The sequence below is a fragment of the Melospiza georgiana genome, chromosome 1 (assembly GCF_028018845.1).
Source record: "Melospiza georgiana isolate bMelGeo1 chromosome 1, bMelGeo1.pri, whole genome shotgun sequence".
Classification (NCBI taxonomy): domain Eukaryota; kingdom Metazoa; phylum Chordata; class Aves; order Passeriformes; family Passerellidae; genus Melospiza; species Melospiza georgiana.
In genome coordinates this window covers 149,392,633-149,416,262 of record NC_080430.1, presented here as the reverse complement: position 1 = coordinate 149,416,262, position 23,630 = coordinate 149,392,633, and the positions used below count along the sequence as shown (strand labels likewise).

General features: G+C 41.5%; 1 protein-coding gene across 1 annotated transcript in view; it reads left to right on the top strand.

The window, feature by feature from the left end:
* The window catches only part of COL22A1 (collagen type XXII alpha 1 chain), a 218,612-nt gene that overhangs the window by 165,371 nt on the left and 29,611 nt on the right, over window positions 1-23,630 (top strand). Inside the window, exons 38-47 of the mRNA XM_058040754.1 lie at window positions 1,356-1,409; window positions 3,740-3,844; window positions 4,277-4,321; window positions 6,394-6,471; window positions 9,261-9,296; window positions 10,599-10,652; window positions 20,002-20,046; window positions 20,478-20,525; window positions 22,366-22,479; window positions 22,668-22,721. Coding sequence (XP_057896737.1) covers window positions 1,356-1,409; window positions 3,740-3,844; window positions 4,277-4,321; window positions 6,394-6,471; window positions 9,261-9,296; window positions 10,599-10,652; window positions 20,002-20,046; window positions 20,478-20,525; window positions 22,366-22,479; window positions 22,668-22,721 — 633 coding nt within the window. The remainder of the gene's footprint in view (window positions 1-1,355; window positions 1,410-3,739; window positions 3,845-4,276; window positions 4,322-6,393; window positions 6,472-9,260; window positions 9,297-10,598; window positions 10,653-20,001; window positions 20,047-20,477; window positions 20,526-22,365; window positions 22,480-22,667; window positions 22,722-23,630) is intronic.

Sequence of the window (23,630 nt, the reverse complement as noted above, 5' to 3'; positions counted from 1 at the left end):
GTATCTATTAACTGTCTTCTCATATTCATTTTATCAAGGGGAGGAGCAGAGCTGCTTCATTCCTCACTAAATTGTTACAAGCAAATTTTGCTGCCAACTCTTCAAGAGAAAACATTCAATGTGTATTGTCTCTTTGGTTTTGTTTCCTTTGCCTTTTTTCATTTGTCCTCTCCTTTTGTAAACAAGACTTCTTGGTATAAAAACAACATAGTAAACTCCCACTTTTATTATGGAAGCTTGTAAGCATTTGAGCCTAAAGACCCTTGAAATCAATACAGTGTCCCCTTACTTGGGGGTTCATCATCACTATTAATTTTACATGATAAAATTTTTCTTATTTGCTAAAAAAACCTTTGGATTGACTCCACTCCCAGCTCCACTGTGGTAATTTTCTCTCTAGTTCTTGGGATTTCACTGGGCTTAGACTGGAGTAGGTGAAAAACAGCATTTAGACCTCAGGATTTGATGTATTCAGGCACAGGGGTTAGACCATAGCACTGTTAGAACCAGAGTTTATTACCTGGGCAATCCAAGAAAACTTAAATTGCCCTTCAACTAGTTGTTAAGATACATCTGATTTAATTGTATTAATGTAGTGATTTAATTTCAAACTGAAAGGTGATATTGAAAATTAAGAACTTTTCAATTTCATATTCCATTAAGCAAACTTCTATACCAGTAATACCAATATATTACCTATAAAAGCCAATATAGATGGAAATAATTTTTACTGGTGCAGAAAGGAAAATAATTATCACATCCATTCTGAGGTCAATCCAATCTTAATGGTGCCAAGACATGATTTCACATCTTAAAATGGAATACCATTCTAAGATATGTTTTGGTGGGTTAGGAAGTTACAGTACTTAATTTAGAGCTCTAAATCATCTATATTTTGACACAGAATCCTTTGAGACCTGCCAAGATGTTAAAAGGATTGAAAACTGAAATAGAGGAAGAAATGAACACAGCTACATTTCCCAGTGTTGGGAGGCTTTTGGCTTTTCTGATACAGAGGTGGTGATTGGGGGTAGTTGGTAGCATATTAGGAGCTACTGAGAATTTCACAAAACAAAAGAAATAGTTACTGGTACAATGCAAAAATCTGGTACAAGCTCAGTTTCTGCTTTTTCTGTTCAGCTATTTTTTATATTGAAAAAGAAATTCCTCCTTTAAGGACCTGTTATACACCTTCTGTGGTATTCTCTGGATTACAGATTTTCTGTACTGGGAAATGTTGAGCTGATACTGATCCTTGAGATTAACTATACTGAACCCACAGGTCTGCCCCTTTGTTTAAAATCCAATACTGCCTACAAAAAAACTTCCAAGCTTTAAAGTTCTTTTCTCTCCAGGGTGTGCCTGGAGGCCCTGGACTCCCAGGAAAGGCAGGAGAAAAAGGGGAAAAGGTGAGTTGGTTCTTTGATGGGTTTGTTTACTTTTTTTTTCTTGAGCGTTTTAAGTAATAGGGACAGATACTGTCTGAACTGGGAAATCATTTCATAGGTTCATGGATGGTTAAGACACATGGGTTCATGAATTCATCTTGTCTGAGCTCTTCTATTACACATGCTATAAGGTTTTGACGCAGTTGCAACTTTAGAATTTACCTAATAAACCACTGAGATATGAGTGGATATGGTAAAGTCACTGCTACACAATTGTGGTCTTCATTACCTGACAAGTGCAGGCATTTGGTGTTTTAAGAAAGTCCTATTCATGACAAAAAAATCCAAAGCTGGAAGAAAAACTGGCTTTTTGTCCCCTTTCATGATCTTTCTGAAGTCAGGGGCTTGTGTTTGGTCATGCTCCCCAGACTGCCCAGCATGCTGGAGTCCTGATCTTTTTTTTTTCTGGAGTAGGAATGTTTAATCAGAAACCTGACTCCTATATCCATGTATTTGGGGCTTAAAAGGGAATGAATCCCAACTCCTTCAGTAAAATCTTCTTCCAAGTTACTGAGGTCTGCCTCAGGGTCATGTGAGGACTAAGGGCTCTCTCATTCAGCCCTTGGTGTTGCAGAAAGAGTGATGCAGTTCACTCACAAGAAAGAAGAACAGTATATTTTATTGATGTAAGACACCAAATTAATAAAGTTCAATGGTAAATGCCACAGTGGTTTAACAAGATTCAATGCAAGGTAAACTTGATTATTTACTGCATTGAGGACAGGGACAGACGAAACTGTAAAGGAGACCCTTCCATTGAGTCATGAGCTTCAGAAAGGATCCCTTTGTGTTCTAAACTCCTTCTCAGAGTGGCTGCATTCAGCGTTAGTCCTAAACTTGATCAATATTTTGTCTAAAGCATTATATTTGTGCAACCAATCCTTTATATCACTTAGCTAAGGTTTCAGAGTTTCCAATTCATTTATTCCCATTTTGTTTGCTGAGTATCTGATGTGATAAGGTGATAATTTGAGGGGTTACCTTGAGAGGCATCCATGCTCCAGAGTAGATCTGGGCATGCAGCCCACTGCAGGCCCTGGGCTGTGCACTGTTCTTGGGGTAAGATGGTTGGCTCATGCTGGCTACAGATGTTTCTCCCAGATTTGTGAAGCCGTTGACCAGCACTGTGGTTAGGTGAGCACATTGCCCAAGCCAACTCTCTTGGTTTGGAAAGACAGGAGTCTGCTAAGGAAGGCAGGAGCCTCCCCTTAAATGGAAAATGTAAACCCCCTCCCTCTTAATTACTATAAATTTTAAATTAAGGGGCTCTCAGGCAAAAAATATGGGAGCAGGAAATAACAGTTCTTTACTAGGGAAGAAAATAAAAAGATGAAATAATCAATGCAGTAAACTAAAATAGCACTGACAGGGTCAGAACATAACCTGACACCCTGTGGCTCAGGGTGTTGGTAGCAGTGCAATTGGAATTGTGGCTGCAGTCCCCCTGCAGTGTCAGGTGTGGTTCTGTTGGAGCAATGGGGTCCTGTAGAAAGGTGTATTCTTCCTCTGAAGATCCAGTGGAAGAAGAGGCAGCTGCTGTTCCTCTGGGAAATCCAGGGGAGAAGCTGTGCTGGTGTTCCAGAATCTCTAGATTATATCCAGGTAGGAATGCTTGGCTCCTCCCTCTGGGCAGAGCATCTCACAATGGGATGCTGTAGTCCTTATCAGCCATGCAGTGACATTCAATGGCTGTTATAAGCAGATGTCTCCCTGGAGGGAGGAGTTGTTGTGGAAGAGTTAAGGAAAACTGCCCACTTAACAGAAGACAACTGCAATACATATGGCAAATAGAATACAATTTTCTTGACAATCCAGGACACCAGTCCTCACCTGTAGGGTTGTTACCTGGCTCCCCAGAACCCACTGTGAGTCAGGAGCAGCCACCACAACCAGAGACATCTAGTGCTGCTGCTGGGTGTCAATTGGGCAGGGTTATGGGAAGCAAAGGTCAGGATGGGATCAGGGCACATTCCAGCATTTCTGAGTGTCACAGCAGGGATAACCAGTTTTGATGAGTTCAGGTTGGGGTGTGCTCCATGGAGGGAGCACACCACCACATATAGCTGCTTCTCAAAACATTTTGAAGTCGTCTTTTACTTTCGTTGATGGAAATTACAGCTACCTTGAGATTACTGAAGGAAAAGAATTCCCATTAAAGAGGTTTTCCTATGATACCAAAAGAAATCCAGGTAAGACAGCTAGGAAAATATCCATGTCTTTCAGTTCCAATGAAAGATCTGAAGTGGTAATTGTCCAGTATTTTAATGATTCTGATGGTTTCCCTTCTACAGGGTGATCCTGGAAAAGAAGGACAAGTGGGTTTACCTGGGCCGCCTGGTGGGCCAGGGCGTCCTGGAGAGCCAGGTTTGCCTGGGAAGGGTAAAGATGGAGAAAAGGTGAGTACTGCTGACAAGTTTTGTGCTTGACTAGTTCAATATGAGACAGACAAGCATGACTTCTGCAGGAGAGCATGGATTTACCTGAATCCATGGAAGGCTTGCCTGTGGAAAATGCTCCAGATCCAATCTGTGCATTAAAAAGGGTCAGAACTGAAGATTTGCACTGAAAACAGAGACCTCCACAAGGAGTAACCATTGTCCTTGTGACTAGCACAAAAATGATTAGATTGATGGAAATTCCCTAAAAGCTTTTAATTCTTGCCCAATTAGCAAATTGTTTAATTTGGTTACATGTCAGTAAAATATTGCCAGGACAGTGTGAGCTCAGGAGGGCAGTGATAGGAGAATTGCTGCCTTGACTATAGCAAAGTCCAGGCTCTTGTTTGGCTGGATGGTGACTGTTTTCTTGGTTTACTTTTGTCACTTTAGGGAGAAAGAGGACCACCAGGCTTGCCAGGACCCTTTGGACATAAGGTGAGGATGGACTTTATTGTGGACTGCTCATCTTAGTCACCTGAACTGGAGAAAAGAACATGGTGCAAACATGGTCTGTTTTCCACTGGAAAATAGAGTTTGCAAAGCTCTGACCCAAAAATACACTTCTAGCCTTCTAGAGGATTCCTTTCTTTATTATTCCACCATCTCTGTGGATGTAAATACTCAGCTATGAATTAGCTGTGTTCACTTTCCATATTTACAATATCTTCCAGCACTGTAAGAATTCAGCAGAGATGGAGGTCTCAGTGCAAGCTTTTTCACGGAAACTGGGACTGGGACCCTTTAATCCACACAGCCGGCATGGCTCAGGGGTGATTTGCTCTCAGGACCATCTGTCAGCCCTCAAAGAGAACTTTTCCCTTAGCCCTCATTCCCTTCATCTCTCTTCAAGGAGGATGTGAAATATTTTCCAGTAGAACCAGGTAGTCCTGAACTTGAACATTTATACAGACATTTCAGAAATTGTCCTCTTCAAAATGACCATTTTCTGATCTGGACTGCAAAAAGAATCAGATGTTGAAACAGATTCTGTAAATGATAAGAGGAATATGAGACCAAATCCATCTACGTCCCATGTTTTTGAAATAACCAAACTGCTGTGATTTTTTTTTTTAGTTTTGATGCATTTTGTACAAATGCATTGTAGTCTTTTCTATATATCTTTGACAGTTCAGAACACAGACCTACACCCACACAGACACACACTAATAGACTGAGAATTAATATAAAAGTCAGAAAAAAACACTAAAAGAAATCTCATTAAGTATTCTATTCAATAGCAACAGAAGATGATAAAAGTCTTAATTGTATGTGGGAAAATACTATTGAAATTTTTGTATTAAAATTATCTTTCTGAATAAAATAGCTGATAAAGGATGTGTGGAGTGTTTGAACTAATCAGAATGCATTTTTCCTCAGTGGCCTTGCAGTATTATTTCTTTGTAGTAAAAGATTAGCTTAAGAAGAAAGCAAGAAAAGGGGAAAATAGGAGATATTGCAGATTTAATTTTGAGTGGGCAGAATCCACAGGTAACCATTTTTCTATCATGCTTCTATATGGCTAGAAATAATGTCATAATAAATAGCATAAATAAGATTGGTTGTTATAAATCTACTGCCAACGTGAGACCAAATCTCCCAACTGCAATGCAATCCATAAAAATCTTATTGATTTCTCCCTATAACTAGAAAACAGATGTTAAATTAAAGTCTTACAGCTGAATTCTTTCTTAGCCCTCTGTCTGCAGTGTACATTGAACAATGTCAAGCTGTTTTCTGTGCTATTCAAGTTTTACTTTGAAAATCTGTTTTTTAGAAGGGAAAGCTCTCCTTTTGTAGTACAGTGCTTGAGAGAGAGTGGTAGAAGTGTTGACAATTATTTTACAAAAATAATTTCATATACTTCTGTGAGTAGGCCTATGTTGGTAAAGGACAGGAGAATATTAAGATGCAGCAAAATTTCCCTAATCCTGTCTTCAACAGATGAATGATCTATGTTCAGCAGTTTTTGTGCCTTAGCCTTCTACCACAGAAGCACAGAGAGAGAAAAGTGATTTTTGGTGCTTAGTGCTTCCCCAAGCCCAGGCAAGTTCCTGCTACCCTGGTGAAGTTCTTGGTTCTGGAATTGTTCTGGATGTGGCTCTTGGGAGTATGGTTTGGGGTGACTGAGGTGCTGCTGGGCTGGTGGTTGGACTTGCTGATCTTGAAGGTCTCTTCCAACCTTGGTGATTCTGTGAAATGCTGGAAATTTGATGCAGTGCACTAAAATAAATGAACACACGTGCAAAGATTGCGTTTGCCCTCAGTTCTGTGATGTGATGTGAACACTGAGCCTGCAGAGGGGAGCTGGGGCCCCTGTGGGGGAAAAGGACCCTCCTGGCACGATGAGATAGTAACTGTGCCATGTCCCCATGCTGCCACATGCTGTCCCTCTGTGGGCAGGACCAGGACCAGATGTACTCATGTGACATTCTGGTGTACCACCTGCTTACATTTCAGCACATTTTCTCATCAGTGCACAAAGCTTTTAACTCTTTCCTTTGTTTCAGGGTGAGAGGGGAGCTCCTGGCCTCCCCGGACAGCCAGGAGACAGAGGAGTGCCAGGAATTGGCCTGGCTGGACCCCCTGTAAGTAGCAGATCCTGCTGCAGCCTGTAATGAGGTGAAAAATCAGGCATTGCCACCTGGGAAATGCATTGCCTGTGCTCAGCTGTGCTGAGAGCCTGTGGGACATTTTGCCTTCTGAAGGTGCAGATTCCAGAAGAGTCCAGAGGCTGCCATTTGTGGCTCACGTGTCATATCTCTGCTATGAGGGCTAAAAGTGCTCTGGGATTGATTGGTGTCACTCCTGAATTTTATCAGGACTGTCATTCCTGAATTTTGTGCATCATCCTGGCACACTGGCTGTGGATGTGAGAGGAGATCTGTGCCAAGCTCTGGTCTCCTGCACAGTCACAGCCTTGCTGTTGTATGAGCCCTGTTGGAAGGGATGAGTGTGGCACACATGCCCACATCAGTGACACAGAGACATTCCAATAGCAAAATACAAAATCAGATTGCTTAAACTGCTGTGTTCCAGGAGGGGCCTCCTGCCCATAATTTCCCCCAAATATTTGGTAGGTTTGACCTCATCCAGCTCTGCCCTCCTGACTATCAGTTGGTCCCATGGTGTATATGGGAGTCTGCTTGGAAAATTTGGATTTTCCTCTTGCTGGGCTTTGATCACTCCAGTACTTGTCATGTACAACTCCTTTAGAAATGAGGGGGGTTTGGCAGTGCTCTGGCAGTAGTCCTGCTCGAGACCCCCAGTTATGCACTGAATTTGCTAGTGAAATATGTTTAGGAGGAAGCAAATGCTATTTCTTTCTGTAATAGCAGGAGGACATCTGAGCCCTTGCATTCATTTGCAATGCCTCATGCATGCCACGATCCTGAACCAGTCATCAATGTTTGGTTTATATATCTGTTTATCTACATATAAATGTCCCAATTAGTAGAGGAAGTTGCCTTGAAATGATAAGTCATATTGCTGGGTAATGAGTTGAAAAATCTGGCTTTCTGAGGTGTATGTCCACTTAATATTTGCTTTTACTGTGCTGAATTTGGAGTTGGAGCAGACAGGGTTGATCCTGTTTCACACTGTGATCATGGCTTTTATGGTCCTCACAGGTTTACCAATCACTGCAGGTTTCCTGGGTGTCCTTTGATTTATCCAAGGATCTATAGATTTATCTATGATTTATCTAAGGAGCAGTGGTGTTCTTGCATTTCTCAATGTTCAGCCATTAATTAAATTAAAGTTAAATTAACAAATGAGTATCTGGCTTGTTTGAAAATCACTAGCTAGTGGATCGTCTTTAATTACAGATTTTTAGATTCAGTCCAGGGCTAGATGAGTTCATGTCTGCATCTTGATGTACACAGGATGACAAAGTTGTTCTTCATTGGGGGTTTAGCATCCTCATCTCCATGAACACAAATGACTAAGGACTTGACTCCAAATGCCGACATCTCTTGTCTCACACCAGAAGATTGGTTTTTTCAGTGTCTTCATTATTTGCCCACTGTCAGGATGTGTAGCCACCTACACACCACACTGTTCTCAAATGATATGTTTTATTTATTTAATTTGCTTTACTAAATGCTTCTTTAAAATAAAAAAGAAAAAAAACCAAACAAGAAAAACAACCAAACCACTATTATGATGGGGTTTTTTTCCACTATAGATTCATCATAACCTCAGCTCCAGTGCAAAGACTGGAATTGGAAAAAAAAAAACAACTCTGTATAACCTTGAATCTAGCAGACTGTCACAAAGACTGAATCCCACAGTAAAAAAAAAAAAAAAAACCAGAATAAAATCAGTGGAGTTGCTTCAGTGCATATTACACGCTGAATTAAAGACATCAGCCTCTACTCTTTTTAGCAATGTGACAAAATTGTGTTTATAATACTTCAGCTTCAGAGCTGAGAGCCAACAACTCTTTTTAATTGGAATCCTCACCCTGTTTCCTCCTCTGCCCTTAACCTCTCTCAGGCTTTGCTCCCTGAACAAAAAGTATATATAGATGAGGATTTTTTTTTACCTTATCTGCTAAAGTATTGAGTTAGTTACAATTTACATAACACTGAGCCATAAACTTGAGCATTAGCAGAGTGTGTTATTTCCAACAGAGTAGGGGACAGCTTGGACAGCTGGGGTGAATTCACATGTTTATGCTGAAGCTGCCTACTGCATGGATGCACAGTATAAGTAGAAACATTTCAATTTTGCCCTGTCTTGCCTTGTGGGCATTAATTAAATTATGCATTAAGCCATTTCTTTAACATGCACTAAGGTGTCTTCTCTCGTGGAGACACTGTGAGGATTAATGAGTTGCTGTGCCTGAAACAGAAAGCAGAAGGAGAGCAGAGTTATAGTGGTAGCCAATTTATTCAAACCTTGTTTTGGGTGTGTTTGGAATACCAGATTGAGTCACCCATGATGGATGTGGCACTGCATCTCTTCTGTGGTTTCTTGTAGAAGTGGGTACCTGCCAGGGGCTTCCTCTACTCAGCTGCACATTTTAAGTTGCATCCCCAAACAAACAGCATGCACAAGCCCACTGCCCTCCCCCTGCTTTGACCTAAATTAAAAAGCACAGAATTCCTGTGGGTAGTTTTTCCTTGTGTAAGAGGTAGCTGAATGTGGTGGTCTTCAGAACCTGGGGGATTTGTCCTGGCCCGCCCAAAGGATGTGTGGATGCTGTGGTTCTGTGTCTCCAGACCCAGCCAGGAGCATGGATTGTCCATGGGCACAGTGCACACCCATCCACACTCAGGAGTTCAGAGTGCAGTGAATAATGCCTTAATGCAGGACCCACCCTACTAAATGAGAATTTAAAGTGTTTTGATTGCTGTGTCTTTTCTGTTTGTAGGGCCCTGCAGGACCCCCAGGAGACAAAGGGTCACTGGTACAGTATGTCTTTCTAGCTATACCCAAATTCTCTGGGGAGGGGTCAGCCACACTAATTATGTTTTTGCCAGTTATTTCATGAGGGCAGATGTCATTGCTTTGGTTTTGCTTGAGGAATGGTCACAGGGTGGCTGATCCACCAGAACCTTTTTGTATTACCAGGTACTTGTCTGCTCTATTGGGTTATGAGAAAGAGTTGATGAAGAGCCTTGGCCTGGTGGAAATGTTTCTTTACCTGTCAGTAGTCCTAAAAGGGAAATAATGAGTGACTTGCTTCACCCTTCTTTCAAAAAATTATTTTAAGTCACATAATTCAAGGCATATTTCTTCTAGCCAAGGCCTCAAAGGTTTAAAAGAAACCATATTAGAACATTTTTCTTACTTAAATCTTACAGATTTCAGTATTCAACAAACACACTTTAGTCCCTGAACATTCAGCTTTTCAAGGATGCAGTCCATTGGTGTGGCACAAACAACTGTGTACCATGGTCTTAGTAGACACTGGCCTGAATTTCCAGCACAACAGCCCGTCCTAGCAGAGTGATAGCCTGGAACTGAGGAGATGTGTGCTATTTCCAGAGTCCCCCATGGCAGGAAAGAAAATTATGAATCTGACTCCATGTTCTTAGAAGGCTAATTGATTATTTTATGTACTTATATTATATTAAAGAATGCTATACTAAAACTATACTAAAGAATAGAGAAAGGATACATACGGAAGGATTAACAAGATACTAATGAAAAACTCATGGTCTCTTCCAGAGTCCTGCTACAGCTGGACGGTGATTGGTCATTAAGTAAAAACAATTCACATGAAACCAATCAACCAGTCAGCTGTTTGTTGGATAAACAGTCTCCAAACCACATTCCAAAGCAGCAAAACACAGGAGAAGCAAAATGAGATAATGAGAAGAATCCTGGGCAAGGGGATTTTTCAGAAAATGGGACAGTGACAGATATGGACCTTCTTTTCTCCTCTACTGTCCTGTGCTCTGTCATATTTTCTCCCTGTTCAAAAACCTGCCTCCTGTAAAGAGTCATTATTACCTCTCCAATCAATGTATGGAAATACTGACTTTAGTGATGCACATGAAGTCCCTTGAGGCACAGAAATTATTGATATCAGGATAGTGCAGTGTGAGCTGTAATTATATTTATTCTTAAACTCTCTCATACTTGTGTAGGTGCTGGTTAATTTTTCCACCAGTTACTATTAGGTTAAGGATTTCTTCCCTTCAGCTAAGAAGCACCTCATAAATACTGCTCACATTACTGGGTTTATCTGTTCTCTCCCTCTCAGGGTCCCCGTGGTGTGCCTGGGATCCCTGGACCACAGGGGCCTCCTGGCCAGGATGTAAGTAAAATTAAAGTGTAAGTGCTCAAGAAGCTTGTCAGTGCTTGCATCTAATTGCCTTAAAAATTCGTGCTGATAATCAAATACAGTCTCTGAGTGTTACTAGGATTGTCCAAGGGACATGATTTGCAGAAGTGGAGCTCTTACAACTTAGGATGTCAAAGGGGGAAATAGTTGGAATAAGGAGGATTGCTTCAAGGAAAGTGGGGTTCATCACTGAACCACTTTAAAATTACACTGGAGAAGGGACTTGGCAGCATAAACTGGAGAAAGAGCCCACACTGGAAAAGGATGGTGGTTAGGCTCTCTAGGAACTTCTTAGAATCCACTGAGATAAGTACCCTTTCTGTTAAAACAGGGCCACAGATGTTAAATTCTCTGTGAGTTCATTTTGCTGCTGCTATTGTGCATTTTTGAGGACATTTTAACCTCTTGGTGCATTGTGCTCCCACTGTCTCAGTGGTGAGTCATGGAACTGAGGAGCAGAGAGGAACGTGGCAGACTCCCAGCTGGAAAGCTGGCCCCTCTCTCTGCCTGCTTCCACTTCAGGGCTGCATCAGAAAGAGGAGAATTTTTTTTCTTCTATGATGTGGAAACCAGTCCTCTGAAGGAGCCTCTGAAGATTTGGAAGGGCTTGATCTTTGGGTTTAAGGGAACACTATGGAGAGGGGGAAGTGACCTCCTGGAACTCTCCTTCTCAGCGCTGCTCCGTGATGCTGTCATGTCTGAAATGGTACCAGCTCTCACCAGCTCCACAGCAAGCATTTTCCAACCCTGGTGTGGCTTTACTGACATCCATCAGGTGGCCTAAAGGAGGTCCTTTCCTGTGGAAAGAAGGTCTTGTTTTCTTCCCACCTACTTATTCCTAGAGGGGTTGTGGATGCCCCATCCCTGGAGGTGTTCCAGGCCAGGCTGGATGGGGCTCTGAGCAGCCTGGGATAGTGGAAGGTGTCCCTGCCTGTTGGGAAGGATGAAAGTTTGACAAGAAAGTCTCACAGATATGTGTGCTTAGCAGAAAGATTTTTGAATGTAGAGTCTGATGCAGGAATAGAGATGGAAGCAAGTTTTGATATAGAAGAAAAGATTTGCTGAGCCAGTTTTACTAGATAACTAAGGAGGCAAAAGGTGTGTTAGTTAGAAGGGGGTTTTATGACTTAGAGCAAAGGATAAACCCACCTCAAACAAGAAGATGTTTTTACCAAGCACAAAGATAGCACAGGCAAACAAGTCAGCAAATGTTGCAAACAGAAAAAAGGTCTCAGAATTTTCCACTACAAGAAAACTGAAAAACAATTTCTAGCTTAAACTGTAATGTACTGACTTTTAGTGACTGGATAGCAGTAACATGAATATGGTAGTTATAGTAGTTCTGATAGGCTATAGATAAAAGTTAAGGTATAGATTGGTTCTACTGTATTAAGATGCTCAGCAAAGAAAAGTCTATAATGCACTGTAACCAAAACCAAAGGGTCTCCAGGCCTGCCTGCAGCTGCAGCTCATTTAAGATCTCATTTAAGCTCTCACACCCTGCCTATAGCACAAGAACTGGATGATCTTTATGGTCCCTTCCAACCCAAACCATTCCAAGATTCTCTGACTCTATTCTTTGTCCCAAGACCAATGATTGAGCCAGGGTTTTCTTGCAGAGCCCATGATAGCTGAAATGGTCCCTTGTGTCCCTGAGCAGCCAGAGATTTGGGATTGATTGTGTCCTGCTGTCTGTCCCTAGATCTCATCCCCTTGCCTCAGATGTTTGAAATTTTAAATGAAGATGTTTTGAACAGGAGATAGGATAGATGGGTTTGTTAGAGCTGAACTGTATGAGGAGAGTGCCTGAGGCAGCTTTTTGGAGTCTGTTTCTGGCTCTGCTCTGATCAGCATTGGCTGGCCAACTCTTGGAGATGCAGCACTGAGGTCTTTACGTTTTTCTTTTCCCTGCAGAAAATTAATCCAAACACAAACATTCCTCAGGCTACTTATAAAACACATTCTGTATTACACTCACTGCTTTAATTGCAGTCAATATGTCTTTTAGAACCTTTCTGCATTGTGTGATCACTTTTTAAACCATTCTGTCTGTGTTTCAGGAGGTATAATTGGAGGTACAGGGCACATTCCAACATTTCTTGGTGTGTCAGCAGGGATAACCTATTTTGACAAGATCATGCATTTGCAGTTCCCTGATCTCTGTCTTTATTTAACTAGCATAAGGAACTTTTTGTTCTGCTTCTGCACTCTTGTGTGCCAATGCAGTGTTCCTGTATCCTCTGAAACATGTCCATTTTTGTACTCTGCTGTGTTCAAACAGGATATCATTGGATAGGAAAGCTCCAATTTGAATTGCTAATATGAATTTGCTGTGCAACTCCCAAGCCATGCAGTGTCAATTGCCTGAATGACTTGCCTCAGTGTCTTGTACTTTGCTGTGGCCTTTGCAAATGTATTCCGTGTTTTTTTCCTGAGACTGAAAAATTCTTTTAAATCACATTTACATGCATCAAGTTACTCTCTGAATTATTTTTCCAGTTGCAAACTCATCAGATGCTTGTGGAATTGCCTGCTATCAGTTGCATTCTCTGATATAGCAAATCAGATTTACAACTGCATTTTGGGAGATAAAAGAGTCAATATTGTTTTTGCAATATATGTGGCCACAATTCTCTCCCACTGGTGAATAAAATGGAGCTTTTTACATGACTACCTTCAAAATTTTTTCTGGTCCCCTCAAAGCATGTGTCATATTTTTTTGGGATAGCCCAAAGTCACCTTTGGAAACATCTGTTGGCTACTCAGTCTAATATCAAGAATTCTCAGGACAGTGTCTTTTTTTATTAAAATTTAGGTTTTGAAAATACTTGCCTAGTTTTGCAGTACAATTGTGCTGCTTTGGCCTTGTTCTGTTCCTCTTAGAAAAAGCCTTGCTATTTGTTTGTCTTCTAGAGTTCATTATGTCCATAAATCCCTATGAATTATCTTTTTCTGTGACAAAGCTGGGACATGTTGTCTGCTTCCATATATATAATATTCTTGTCTTTAAATTTGCATCTTTTTCTGATTAACCAAAGCTCCAATTCTTAAAGCCTGAAAAGTGTGCTTTTTTAAGGTTCTTTTTCCCTAATAATATAATTACTTTTTTCCATAACAGAACTACTACACATTGTGCCTACTTTAGGGACCTCAGTCACTTAAAAATTACTTTCTCTTGCTTTTGGAGAAAAAAAAAATCCAAATCACATTTTAATCTGTCAGTATTCCTGTATCAAGCATTAAAATAGTGTAGCCTTAAGTACCTTCTGTTGGAGAAGTTAGCCAATCTCCTAGTCTGAGAATTATAAAAAAAGTATTTCTCCATGTTCAGTGATGTTATATGCAGTGCTGTCTGCTCCAGGGCAGGTCCCTCCTGCCTGGTTAAATTAGATATATGGAGGAAATTCTTAACTGTGCATGTAGTGAAGCACTGGAGCAAAATGCCCAGAGAAGCTGTGGCTGCCCCATCCCTGGAAGTGCTCAAGGCCACGTTGGATGGGGCTTGGAGCAACCTGGGACAGTGGAAAGTGTCCTTCCCATGGCAGGGGCTTGGAATGAGGTGGGATTTCAGGTCCCTTCCAAACCATCCCATGATTCTATGAAGAAGTTTATTAGAAGATGTAAAATGACAGGCAAGCCACAGTGGGCAGGTGCAGGGCTCAGCCAAACAAGTGCTCAGCCAGCTCTGGTTTACCAGCCCCTTTTATACCCTTTTGTGTTTACCTCCTGTTTGTTTGTTCCTCTCTCTCCCCCTGCACAGCCCCTCATGCATCTCCCCAGCCCTGTCAGTCCCTCTGCCCTCCCAGTTCGTGTCCCCCAGTTTACAGTCTGATCATTTGCAAGGTCCAGATTGCTCTCCCAGCAAGTGCAGTCTGTGGTTTTTGATGGCCCATCAGTTAGTGCCAGTGACAAGATCTGCTGCTTCTTAGGTCTGTGTGTCTCTGAAAATTTACATTCTGATTTCCTCTTTTTCCCTTAATTTCCCAGTTGACAAGGTCCTGGATGAGGTAACCTTGCTGCAATAAGCCTCCTCATATTTCCACATGCCTTGATCAATTAGTGTGAATGTCCAGGTTTGCTTCCCATCACTGCCATCCTTTTTTTTTGGTCAGGTTTGTGTCCTTGAAATTCTAATTTATGACTTTCTCCTTCTCTTTCTTTGTTGAGTTCAAAAAGATTCTTGACCAGATACCCCTAAAGGAGCAGACACTCTTTGGGCAGCCACTCTTACGCTTCATGTGTTGGGAATGATCTGTTCTCCCCTGCCTGTCTGCTGGGAGATAAAATGTTTCTGTTCAACACACCTATTTAGTGTCCTTAGATTAGAAAACAATCTGAATGAGATATTCTCTTATCCTCCTATTAACAGTGAGGGCACCTGTTTAATAGGATCTTTCTGTATTTTGATTATGATAATTTGAATTAACATAAACACTGAATTAATCACTTTTTAATTAGGTTAATTATTTATGGTAACTAAGTTCCAGAATTACTGAGAAGTTCATCGTCCCCCTGCATTTGCTTTCATAATTGCAGAACCTTTGTGGATGCATAAATTACTGCCAATGGATTTGAAAAGCAGAGTTTGCTGTTCTGAGGTTGATTTCCCCATCCTGTTAGAAGGACAGTTCCAGGGAGCCTTTGTGTTTGTTTTACTTACACCCCAAACCAGGGTACACTGATTAACCCACCTATTGTCTCTTCATTGCTGTGGCATGTAACTGATTTAAGATATTGCATTTCAAGTTCAATTTTCAGTCTTGTAATAGAACTATCCCACCATATGCCTGTGTGACTGACACATTTCCCCTATACACTTATGTTTCCTTACAGAGTTTCTTTAAGTATTTTCACATGCACTATTGACCTGAGCATCCTTTTCCCCATCATAGGATTTTGCCTGTTAACTGCACCAGCATTTAATTCAGAATATTCTGAATTGGAAGGAACCCACAAGGCTCATCAAGTCCAAGTCTGGAGTGAATGGGCCATGAGGGGATCAAACCCACAACTTTGGCATAATTAGCACCATTTGCCAACCAACTAAGCTAAATATTGTTTTTTAGCATTATCAGCAGCACAGTTTCCATCAGTTCCCATTTAAAGACCATTCCTGTGTGTCAGATTTTGCAGACTGATGCTCTGGATACTGTGCATCACACCTCCTCGTGGCTGACATCTTTTCCCTGTACTGTACCACTCACTGGATATTCTGCTTTGTGCCAGCCACTCTTGGCTGCAATCTTCTGAAAGTGTTCAAACTTTTTGAGTTTTCCAACACTGGTTTGTTATTTGGATCTGTGCATTTTCCCGCATCGTGTTAGCAGCATTTATTTTCTGTGCCATGCAGTTTTTTGGTCAGACTCATTTGCTTTTCTCTGAATTTTCTGGCTTTCTCTTTTCCAGTTCCTTTCCCTATTAGCTTGTCAGATACAGTTTTAACTTCCATGTCTTCATTCTAACATTTTCATTCTGCTCTGAGCAATGTGAAACTGCATCAGGGGAGGTTTATGTTGGATATTAGGAAAAGATTCTTCATCCAGATAGTGGCCAGACACTGGAACAGGATTCCCAGGCAAGTGGTCACAGCACCAAGACTAACAGAGTTCAAGGAGCATTTGGACAGCGCTCTCAGGCACATGATGTGATTCTTGGGATTGTCCTGTGCAAGATCAGGAGCTGGACTTGATTTTTGGCAGGTCCATTACAATCCAGCACAGTTTGTAATTCTATATTTGCAGCTTGTCTGTTTTTGTCAGCCTTTTCTAACTCCAGACCTCTACAGACCAGCAATACTTCCTCTACTTTTGACTCTGCTTCCATTGGCCTGTTCTCTGATAATGCACCATGCTGAAGTGCCATTATCCACATCTGGTTTGTTCAGTTTGGCTCACAAAATAATTCTTCAATGGATATTCTCTGGTTGCAATCTTGTACCTTTCACTTTTTCTGGAGAACTTTTCCTGGGGATTCAGGGTTTTTTTCAGATTTGTCAGCCATGGCACAGAGCTTAATCTCTTTTTCTGTCTCATTTGCACCCTTTTAGAGACATCACCTGCTCCACATCATACAGCATGCAAGAAAATGGGTTTATCCCTTTTTGTCTCAAGGCACTCTGATACCATGTGGACATGATAGCTGTGCTTGATCCTTTCCAAGGATTTCCATTTTATTCACTCTCTCCTTGCATGTCTTTTCACATAACTAAGAAGTCTTTTCCTATATTCCTTTTTTAAAAGATCTTTAAATACTCAGATTACACCGCTAGTGGCATGTTCATATTTCAGATCCCAAAGCAGAAGGCTGTCAGTGAGCCCTATGGCATATATTTATAGCTGTGCTACTAGTCAGCATGAAAGACATTTCGGAACTGTCTTTTCTGTCTTGCTTTCTGATCCAGGATTATTCTCATGGCTCAAGTTTTTGCTTTGCATCACACTTTTTAGAGCAAGTTCTGTGTGAGTCTTCTTGAACAAAGTAGGTCTGGGAATATAAGATCTGTGTAATTGTTATTTAGCCATCCCCCTTCCCATTTGCAGAGGTGGCTGAGAACACAGTGGAGAAGATGCCAAAAGCATGACCTGACAGCATCTGTGAAACAGAAGGGACTTGGGGAACAATGCACAGTTCTCTGGATTCACCTTGAAGTTCTGTGGAAGAAGGAAGGCTATAAATGACTAAAATGATTACTTATATTTACTCAGTTCCCCAGAAGGACTTCTGGGAAGAAATGTGAGATAAACATCTTCTTCAGACCTTGTCTTCTCTTTGTTCTCACCTGCAGAGGGTTTAATTCCTCAGGAAAAAAGAGTTCATCCATGAACTTCAGGACTACTTCAGCTCCACTTTAGGTCCATTTCAGTGTGTGTTTAATTTTTGTCTCTTAGAATGACAAGGTAATTGAAAGGTTTTTGCTCATCCAGAAGCATTTAATGTGGACATAGAAAAAGATAATTGGTATATTTTCCCATTTTTTCTCTCCTCTGACAAGACATACAGGATTTAAGTACTAAGTGAGAGTCAAGGATGAAATTCAAGTTTGCCCTGTAGCTACAATTGTGGTGTATCATGACACACAGTGCTCTTCAGTCATTAATCCCCATCTGGCTGTCTGTGTAAATAATGCAAGGAACTGATTGGCAAAGTGGAATAACCTGAGACAAGGTGGCAGAAAGAACACCCAGTGCCATTCCTGGCTAAGCATTTGACCAAATTTTAAAGGAACTTTCCATATGGAAATACTAGATAGTCTCAAAGAGTAGCTCCTGCTGGGCCTACACTGATTGAAAGCCACCTGTACCTTGATCAGCATCCAGATGTTGATGCAGCCCAAAAACCCAATCAAGTCCTGGGCTCTGTCAAAACCAGCATGGCCAGGAGGTCAAGGCAGGGGATTGTGCCCTTCTATTATTCCATTTTGGTGAGACCCCACCTGCAGTGTTGTGTCCAGCTCTGGGGTCCCACAGCACAGGAAGGATGTGAAACTGGTAGAGAGAGTTCAGAGGAGGCCACCAAGGCAAGTGAAGGGATAGAGCAACTCTCTTGCAAGGAAAGGTGGAGAGAATTTGGATTGTTGAGCCTGGAAAAGTGAAGGCTTCAGGGTGACCTATTTGTGGTGTTCCAGTACCTGAAGGGAGCCTTGAAGAAAGATGGAGAGGGATTTTTGACCAAGTGTGAGAGCTATAGGTAACCAAGACAGCCAAAATCCAGAGCTGACGTGTAAAGAATAGATTTATTCCATTACCACTCTGGCAGAATGGGGACACATGCACTACTAAGTTTATTCCATCTTAGCAGGGGCAAAAAGTGCTCAGGGTAACCTCATAGCTCCTTATCTCTCCTTCTCCAGTAGGGAGGCCCCAGCCTGTGAGGAATGCTTTTTAAGTTTTATACAGCATTTTGTTATCTTCTATAAAGCTTCCATTTTTCAGGACAGACAGAAAACAACCCAAAGAAAACACAACATGTGAAATTTTCCACACTGAATATTCTTATCATCCTCCAACTGCAAGGTCATCTTTAGTGAAAACAACTCTGTTTTTCCCTTCTCATCAGATCTTTCACTTTCAACCTTTTTCTCACCACACAAAGGAAGTGGCAGTAAAAGGGATAATGGCTTCAAACTGGAAGAAAGTAGGTTCAAATTAGGTATATGGAAGAAGTTCTTTACTGTGAGGTTGGCGAAACACTGGCGCAGGTTGCCTCGAGAAGCTTTGGATGCTCCATCCCTGGAAGTGTTCAAGGCCAGGTTGGATGGGGCTTGGAGAAACCTGAGATAGTGGAAGGTGTCCCTGCCCATGGCAGGGGCTTGGAATGAGATGGTCTTGAAGGTCCCTTCCACCCTAAACCCTTCTATGACTCTATGAACATCCTGGGTGGCAAATCTGGAACCATCCAAGAGAAAGCCCCATGTGGGGCTTCTGTAGAATCAATAAAGCTGAACACAAATAAGATCTTTTTAGATGTTCAGAAGAAACTGTTTCTTTAGAAATAAAAATGATCAGGTAGGACAGATTTTGTATGTGGTAAATTCTGTATGCTCTTTAAGGTGCTCAGTATGAATAGAACATGCACTTGCTTGAGTGATGACACAAGGGTGATGAAACAGGTGGATACAGGAATTCAGCAGAAAATGGTTTGGGAAAATGTCACAAAGTATCCTTAAAACTGCAAGGATCCTCACAGTGCAGATAATTGTCATCATGTGAGCCATGGCCAACTTGTTCAAAATACTTGGTTTCCCAAGTGAGCATTACTTTATGCAAATGTTTTCCAAAAATTTTTAGACATGATTTTTGTTTTGTTTTTAACAAACTTAATTCCTTGTAAATGATATGTTAGAGATACACGCTGAGGGGTGAAGGTTGTCCCTTTTCCTAATCCTGCCTTTCTGAACATAAAATTCTGAGAATGCTGGTAACTTCTATGCCTTTATCTCAAGAAAATGGATACCACTACACCTCAGCAAACAAAAATCCAACCAATCAACCAAACAAATTGATTTTGCTTGTTGACACATGCTTTCAGAGATTTAAAGCTTCATCCTTCACATCAGTAAAGTTCATAGTTTTTCCTATCTCCAGAAGACAAGCTAAAGCAATCCCAGTCTGTGTGACTCAAATGAACTTTAGCAAAGGTTTGAGAGGGTGTTCAAGTTGCAGATATTTGGAGGAGTTTGCTGTCTGTCTCATGCAAGGAGTAGTGCTGGTCAGCAGAAGAAAGCAAAATGTGTGCTAGTCCAGATCAGTCAGCAGAGTGCAAGAGCAATCAGGAGGCTATTTTATAATAATTTCACAATGTTTTTCTTTTTCTTGATCTGTAGGGTGTACCTGGAAATCCAGGGGAAAGAGGACCTCCTGGAAAACCTGTATGTAACTTCACTTCTGTGTTACATCTTCCTTTTAACTCAGTTTCCACCTGTACACCTCACCTCAGAAGTGCACTTGGGTGCTTTTCCACTGTTGTTTTTCCCAGCAGAGCAGTAGGAAAAAGACTAAAACCCACTAAAGGTTTAGTGAAGGCTTTGGAATGGGAACAACTGGATATTCTGCATGTAAATAAAAGCCAAAATTTTAAATTCCACTTCCTTAGCACCGCTCTACAGTACCCTCAGCAAGAACTCGTCTCAGATCCCAATAAAAAGCATTGCTAGGGTAGGGTGGGGAGTACAAGTTTGGCCCAGTGAATCCTAGACAGGACAAGGAAAACCAGTGAGAATCCAAGAACATGTTCAGAAAAAAATCTTATGTCTTGATGCCTCTTAAAATTGCCTGAAGTAATGAATTTCTCATTCCACAGGGTTCCCCACCCATGCTTACTCCAGAGGACATAAATCTGCTGGTAAAGGTAATCAGCCATTAATGAGAGTGGGAGTTCATGTCTCTGTTTGATTCAGCCCTAACACTCTGTGGTGGGAGAGTGTCTGAACTACAAGTGCAAAAGGTGTCTTTAAATACTCTTCAAAGCTCAAGAATGACAAGTCTCCTGCTTGCACTGGTACTGAGACACAAGCTCACAGTGGAGATGAAAATCCCTTCCCCAGCAGTGAAATGATCTGAAAAGTTCTCTGTAACATCTCTAAGGCTTTCTCAGCTCTTCTTGAGGCATGCATTCCAAGGAGAGATAAGCATTATCAAGTTACATTATCTAAACCAGAAAATGGAAACCATTTTAATAAAATGCTGGATTTTTTCACATACAACTTCAACAGTGACCGGAGTAATTTTAGGTAATTGTGAGTGCAAATTTAGTTTGCATTGTGAATCTAAAAGGATGCAGGTAGTTAACCCCAGAAGTACTTGTGATTCAAAAGTGATAATCTGTCTGCCTTTCCACTCCATGTAGAGAATTTTGTGAGAAATTAGTCAGTCTTTGATAGGTGTTGACTGAAAAATCTCTATAGATTTACATGGGCTGAGTTGTGAGTTTTTTAAGCTGTCTTAAACCTGGCAAGAAATCTTTTCTTATTGATTGAAATAAACTAAAAAATTACCTTCTCTTACCAACCTCATTAACCAGAGGGCCCTTTTAAGATGACTGCTGTGAAATTACTCTTCACTCCAGAGTTGTCTTTGTTTTGTGGACCCCAATATTGTTCTGGAAGTTTTACTGTAAGGTGTTTCTTGGGACTTCTGATCTGGACAAGAGCAAGAGACTCATTCTTGGGTACAGGATTGTCACATTGATGTTCTTTCATTTCCTTCCTTTGCTTCTATTATGGTTAAACACATTTGTGCATTTTTTCTGCTTGGTATTTTTTCACTCCACACTTGGTACAGAAAGCAGCACCTTGAAACCCCAGGTGAAATTAGGGCTCTGCTGTTATGGGTGTTTCTCAAGCACTTACATTGTAAGTAGATAAATGTGGGTGTAGGCACTGAGACTCAGAAGGACAATTTACCCCACAGTTTTGCAACAGATTATTGACAGAGTTGGGTGTTGTAGCAGGGGCTCCTGGCTCTCCACCTGATGATCTGTTTTGTAATATGCTCTTATGGGCAGGATTCCCCCTTTACTGATGGGAGTCTGCCTTTGAAATGGAAATGTCATAGATGGATTCAATTTCCTGAGGATAGCTGGAATGTAAAGACTGCTGAGACCACGCTTCAAAGATGTTTGGAAGGAGGGAGGTAGTGATTCTCCCTGATAAAATTTGGCCAGGACACTGTGACATTCACAAACTCCATTGGATGAGTTGTCCTTAGCCAAGGTGGCTGCTGAATAATTTTTACTGCAGGACCCTTTCTGACATTGTGTTGCACCTGATTTTTCCCTAGAAACCTGCCCTCTAAGCAGTAACACAGATATTTCAGCCTGGACCAGACAAAGGCTTCTAGTGGTTTTGTAGATTCAAACCAAGGTTTTTCTTGATAGTCTTTCTAGTTTACCTGACCTCCCTATCAGGAAAAACTTTTCCTTGCTTTCCTGATCCTGGGTTACCAATTAGGACCTGGAACCAATAGGAAACTTCCCATGGGAGCAGGTGTGAGCTCAGCTGCTGACCCTCACTCTGCTTCACACTGCCCTCATTGGTTCTTTAAGGCAAATTCACCCCAATCCTGAGGTAAAACAGCAAAGGTTTAAGAATTACATCAGCAGCACAGTGCTGCATTCATAGTGGGTGTCCACAGGGTCTGCTAAGTGCCTGCAGCCTATTGCTGACGTGTTTTCCCATGTTCTCTCCCAGGATGTGTGCAGTGAGTGCCCTCCTGGCCCTCCAGGACTGCCAGGCATCCCAGGTTTCAAAGGGGATAAAGGTCTCCGAGGACCACCAGGGAGAGATGGCCAGGATGGGAAAACGGTAAGAGAGCTGAGGGGGGCACCATGCCTGCATCTGCTGGGACCTTGTTTTTCTGTTAATATGGTTGATGGTTTCTCTATAAGATGATTAATTTTTTTTTTTCATCAGCAACCTGGTGAACCCTTTTTAGAGGCCCGTGGAGTCAATGAACTAAACTGGTGTTTACCTCTACCTCTTGTGCATTGCAGGGGATTCCTGGTCCCAGAGGTCCTCCAGGCCCACCTGGGCTCGATGGCCCAAAGGTTGGTTGGTTTTCTTCACTTGTCTGATGAAAGCTTATTTATGACTAATTAGTCACACTAACTATTTTGGGAGCAGGTTACCCAAAGAAGTTGGGAATGCCCCATCTCTGGAAGTGTTAAAGGCCAAGTCGGATGGGGTTTTGAACAGCTTGGTTTAGTAGAAGGTGTCCTTGCCCATAGCATGAGGGATTGTGTCACTTTAATAGTGTCTTCTACCATCCCTTTGTTCACACACAGACAAGCAGCCACATCTAAAGGCCCTGATTCTTGTTGTTGGATTTCATTACATTGATGGATAGACTTGAGAGTAAGTTTCAACTCAAATTAGGTGAGCAAGAAATTAAAGCCTCAGCAGTAGCCACCATGCCTGTCCCTCTCCTTTTTGAATCTTATGTCCTGGAATCACTTAAGTTAAGGCTGCAATGAGCTGCTGGGCTCCAAACACACCATCTGCCCTGGTGGTCTTACCCAACAACTCCAAGTATTTCCTGAAACATAATACAGGAAAAACTTTTAGCTATATGGTGCTGCTTCATGGTCTAGGACATAGGTGAACATAAAACTTCTGTTGTTTGAAGTATTCCAATAATGTCATATTTAAAGCATTTCTCATAAAGAGGGCTGCCACAAGTCTGCTCACAATGCCAGTGCCTGGCCACAGTTAAAACCTTTACAACTGCCTAATGTTAAATAAATCAAAACAAATCAATGAGGGAGAGGTAAGGTGATTTAATGGTCGGCCACAGTTTCCTTCAGACATCCTTTCACTACCAACTTACTGTCTAAAATAGCTCCTGCTATTTTAACATCTTTGTATTTGCACTTGTTAGAGTGCAGGACAAGCTAATAGAGTTTCATTAATTAATTCAGATCTTGCAATTAAAAATGTGGTGGGGAGAGCAGCACAAT